Here is a 5,140-nt window from a genome sequence, read left to right as displayed (position 1 = left end):
TCTACAATATCCAAAGAAGGCGGCTAGCTCTCCCTACTCTCTGAACTAAGACCAGAGACAGAAAAGGCAGCCCTGGGACTGACAGCTTCCCATGTCTTTCCTCCTGTTTGCCAGATGAAGAAGCCAGTGCCGCCTGGAAAGCTTGCAATGTGGGGCTGTGCATTTGGTTTGGCCCAGTAAAAAAGGGACCATTCATTTGGTGTAGGTTTTTGGGGCTGCGTGGCCATGTTCTAGTTTCTTCCTGGCATTTCGCTGGCATCTTCAGAGAATGCTGGCATGGAAGAGAGTGGGTTATAGATATATGACCCCCAGCAAAATATCCAAACAAAATGTCCAAAGGCACAAATATTGTTTGGCTGTTGTCGCTGTTGTTCCGGTTGCCTTTTTGAAATGTGGAGAGAAAGCAGGAGGAGGAGCTGCTGCTGCTGCTGCTGCTGCTGCTGCTGCCAGGGAGCCAGGGCCCAGTGGTGCCAAGGAGGATCGCCCGGGCCCCTGCTCCCAGGGAAGGCGAGCGCCGAGCAGGAGGAGCCCAAGCAGCAGCAGCAGCAGCAGGAGGAGCAGGAGGCGTCGCCTTTAAAGGCGCCCAGCCAGCGGCGCCTGGAGAGCGAGCTCCGGCGAGGCAGAGAGCCATCTAGGCAAGGCAAGGCAAGGCAAGGCAGCCATCCTCCACTATGAGCCCCCTCTGCCACCCCAGCAGCAGAGTCCCCCTTGGCCTCTTCCCCCTGGCTGCCTAAGGCTTCCCAGAGGAAGGAGGAGGAGGAGGAGGAGGAGGAGAAGGTGCCCCTGTCCGATCATGTCCCGGCGCAAGATCTCCTCGGAGTCCTTCAGCTCCTTGGGCTCGGACTACCTGGAGACCAGCCCCGAGGAGGAGAGCGAGTGCCCCGTGGCCCGACTCTGCTGGAACGGCAGCCGCAGCCCCCCCAGCCCTTCGGGGCCCGCCACCCCCGGGGCCAGCGCTGCTCCCCCTTCCGCCGAAGCCCAGGCCTCCGGAGCCCCAGCAGCCGCCGCCGCCGCCGCCGCAGCAGCCTCCTTGATCCCCGGCTCCGGAGGCTCCCGGAGGGCTCCCCGCCGCAGGAGGGTCAACCTGGACTCGCTCGGGGAGAGCATCAGCCGACTCACCGGCCCCACGGTAAAGGCAGAGGGAGGCAGGGAGGGGGTGGTTTTGGAGGGGGGGCACCTTCACACGTGACGCCTGACACGCGTGTTCAGCCCCGCCACCCTGGCAGCCACGCTGGAAGCGGCCCTTCCTCGCCTGCGTCCCTCTCTCACGGTGGGAAGAAACAAAAAGAAATTGGGGCTGCATCCACTTTGGAGAAATAACCCGGTTTGGCCCCGCTTTAATCTTTTCTCTGGCTCAAGGCTATGGAATTCTGGGAATTCCAACTCCCAGAATTCCATAGCCTTGAGCCAGGGCAGTTGGTTCTTGAGCCCCTGCTTCACCTGTAACTCTCTGGGTGTCCTTTTCGTGTCCACACAGAGCTGGCTCTTGACCTCCTGGTTCACGCGTAACTCTCTGGGTGCCCCTATTGCATACACTCAAACCTGGTTCACGTGTAACTGGGTGCCCTCTATAGCCTACACTCTTCCCCCTCCCCCCCCCCAGAAAGCTCTCGATGCCCAGATTTACATGGAACTCTCTCGGTGCCCCGTTGCATACACACATACCTAGCTCTTGATTCCCTGGTTCACGTGCAACTCTCTGGGTGCCCCTTTCCCATGCACACATCCCTGCCCTTGATCCCTATGGACAGGCCAGTCTTAGAGGGCCTGGCCTCAAATACCCCTTTCCTTCAGCTTTTACCCCCCCCCCCCCCCCCCCCCCCCCCCCCCCCCCAGGTTCGGTTTGGTGCCCTCTCTTTGATTCCATCCCCTCACTTAGGACCCTTTAGCTACTCTTTCTGCTTCTCTCCTGGCATCATCTTTGCCCTCTGGAAGGGCAGAGCCTTCCCTCACGTTTTGAAGCCAACTTGCTTAGGAGTAAAGGCTGCTTTGAGATGAGGCTCTTGGATCCTACAGTTCCTTGGCTGCTTCTATGGCGTTTTGCTGAGGGTCCCAGTAGTTCTCTTCCACCTGTAGCCCCCTGTTTCCATACCTGTTTGCACTTGGAGTTTGGCAGTCTGTGTACAGAAAGGTCTTTAATGCATCCATTCATTTTCACTGATTCTTCTACTGATTCTCTTGGCCTGTCCTTATTTCTAAAGGAGGAAAAGTATCATAGAATCATAGAGCTGGAAGAGACCTCAAGGGCCATCCAGTCCAACCCCATTCTGCCATGCAGGAACTTACAATTAAAGCACCCTGACAGATGGCCATCCAGCCTCTGTTTAAAGATCTCCATAAAGGAGACTCTATCACACTTTCCAAGCCCTTACTCTCAGGAAGTTCTTCCTAATGTTGAGGTGGAATCTCTTTTCCTGTAGCTTGCATCCATTGTTCTGGGTCCTATTCTCTGGAGCTGCAGAACACAAGCTTGCTCCTCCTCAATATGACAACCCTTCAAATATTTAAACAGGGCTATTCATATCACCTCTTTTTTTCTCCAGGCTAAACATACCCAGATCTCTAAGTTGCTTCTCATAGGGCATGGTTTTCACATGGAATAGCTGCATGCATCATAGTTTGAGAGACAGTGCTAAGAAGCATAGAATCATAGAGCGAAAAGGGACCACAGCACCTTCTAGTCCAACTACCTGGCACATAGGAAGAGATCACTGAAACAATTCCAAGAATTGGCAATCTCCCCACCCCCCACCCCAAAAGAAAGAACAAAAAAAGGGAGAGTCCATCATTAGGTACTGTGTTCCACTTTTGAGCAGCTCTTACTATCAAAGAAGTACTTCCTAATGTTTAGGGTTTGCAGTGGTCTTTGGGCTAAGCAATAAATGAGCTTACTCCAAATGTTTAGGAGGAAATCTCTTTTCTTGTAATATGAATCCATTGGTTTGTGTTGTAGTCTCTAGAGCAGCAAAAAACAAGGTTGCTCCCTCTGCTACACAACACCCCTTTAAATATTTGTAAATGGCTATTGTACCAACTCTTTAGCTTTTCTTCTCCGGGCAAAACATAGTCAGTTCCCTAAGTGGTTCCGCATATGGTTTGGTTTTCCAGATCTTCTTGGTTGTCCTCCTGTAGACACATGTCCAGATTGTCAATATCATTCTTGAACTGGGTTGCCAGAACTGGACACAGTATTCCAAATGAAGTCTTACCAAATCAAAAATAGCATGGCACTACTATTCCTCTTGAAATAATCTGCTATAATATGCAGCACAGAATTACATTGGCTTTTTTTGCCTGCTGTTACTGTTCTGTTGACCCGTGTTTAGCTTGTAGTCTAATAAGAACCCTAGGTCCTTTTCGCCTGTACAGTCAGCCTGCCATATCCACGGATGTTTTATCCATGCATTCAAGCATTTGCTAATTGAAAATATCTTTAAAATATATAAATTCCAAAAAGCAAACCTTCATTTTGCCATTTTATACAAGGAACTCCATTTTACTATGCTATTATATACAATGGGACTTGAGCATCCATGGTTTTTGGTATCCACAGAAATCCTGGTACTAATTCTCTTGGGGAAAACAAGGGCTCACTGTACTGTTTTCAGGATAGGTGTCATCCCTTCTGTATGTGTTGGCGTTGCATGTCTTCAAGTAATTTCTGACTTATAGCGACCCTAAGGCAGCCCTATCACAGAAGCTTTTTTTTTTTTGCAAGATTTATTCAGAGGGTTTTTGTTTTTGCCTGCCTCTGAGGCTGAGAGAGTGTGACTTGGCTAGGGTCACCCAGTGGGTTTCCATGACTGGGTGGAGATTCACAGCATGGTCTGCAGAGTACAATGCTCAAACCACTACACCACATTGGCTTTCTTCTATATGTATGCATTTCATTTTTCCTCCCTCAATGTAGCACCTTATATTTATCACTGTTGAAATTCATTTTGTTAGTTTTGGCCCAGCTCTCCAATCCATTAGGGTCATTTTTGAATTCTCGATCCTGTGTTTTGCGTTCTGATCCTCTGGGGTATTAACTACCCCTCCTAGTTTGGTGTCTTCTGCAGATTTGATAAACATGACCTTTTCCCCCATCCTCTTGCTCCCTGCGGATGCTAGTTTATCTGGAAATATCCTCAGATGGGTTATATATGGATTAGTAGGAGAGTGGGACCACATCCCGCTCTCCAAGTTAACAGAGGGGAGAATTCCCTTGCAACTTTCATGCCATGAAATATCTGTTGCCAGGTTAAACAGCTATTTGCATTATAGCCCTTATCCCAGGTCAGAATTACTTTTCTGTACCACAGCTATCAAAATCCAGTAACTAGCATGAGGCATTAAAATTGAGTTAAAATTCAAATCAGTAATTTCCCCATGTTCTGGTTTTCATGTCCTATGTGTCTGGTTGACCTCTGCAGGAAACAGGATGTGGGACTGGAAGAGGAGATAGACAACCTTGTTCCTTGCAAGTGTTTTGGACTATAATTGCCATACTCTCAAGCCACAGTGGCCAGTGATAAGGGCTTGTGGGAGCTGTCATCCAATCTTGAGAGCACAGGTTTGCTTACCCTGTGAGATCCTTGGTCAGGCTGTTGGTTAGTAAAGCTCTTTTTAAGTTATGAAAAGTTACAAGAACCTCTCAACAGCTAGTGATTTAAAGCTATCCTTTTCTTCGTCTCACCTTGCATCATTCTAAATGATACGTTTCTGTATAAGAATACACATTATTATTTATTTTTAGGAATCCTCTTCTTCACAGACAATTTAAAATTCTTTGTCTCCTCATTGCAAATTTCATTTTTTTAAAAACCTGTACGAGTATATTGAATGCTCTTGCTGCCCTTTCTTTCCCATACAACTCAGGATCGAAGAAAGATTTGAAATAACAATTTCAGTCCTTTTGTAGTACCTGCTGCCCTGTCTGAATTTATGTTTGTTTTGTGCCTTTAAGTCATTTTTTATTTATGGTGACCCTAAGATTGTGGGGTTTTCTTGGCAAGATTTGTTCAGAGTGGGTTTGCCATCGGAGGGTGGGGCGAGATTTGGAGAGTGGGGAGGAGATATGGGAATTTTTAAATAATTATTTATGTATGTCATTTGGTATGTTGTTAACCGCCTCTGTCCTCACACAAGGAGAGGCAGG

General features: G+C 48.4%; 1 protein-coding gene across 1 annotated transcript in view; it reads left to right on the top strand.

Annotated features, from left to right (window-relative positions):
* Positions 1-670: 670 nt before the first annotated feature.
* The window catches only part of GUCY1A2 (guanylate cyclase 1 soluble subunit alpha 2), a 334,203-nt gene continuing 329,733 nt past the window's right edge, over positions 671-5,140 (top strand). Inside the window, exon 1 of the mRNA XM_042460679.1 lies at positions 671-1,129. Coding sequence (XP_042316613.1) covers positions 794-1,129 — 336 coding nt within the window. The 5' untranslated portion in view covers positions 671-793. The remainder of the gene's footprint in view (positions 1,130-5,140) is intronic.

This window comes from Sceloporus undulatus, chromosome 3 (genome assembly GCF_019175285.1).
Source record: "Sceloporus undulatus isolate JIND9_A2432 ecotype Alabama chromosome 3, SceUnd_v1.1, whole genome shotgun sequence".
Taxonomy (NCBI): domain Eukaryota; kingdom Metazoa; phylum Chordata; class Lepidosauria; order Squamata; family Phrynosomatidae; genus Sceloporus; species Sceloporus undulatus.
Note: the sequence above shows the minus strand (reverse complement) of the source record. Positions and strands in the feature narration are given on the sequence as shown.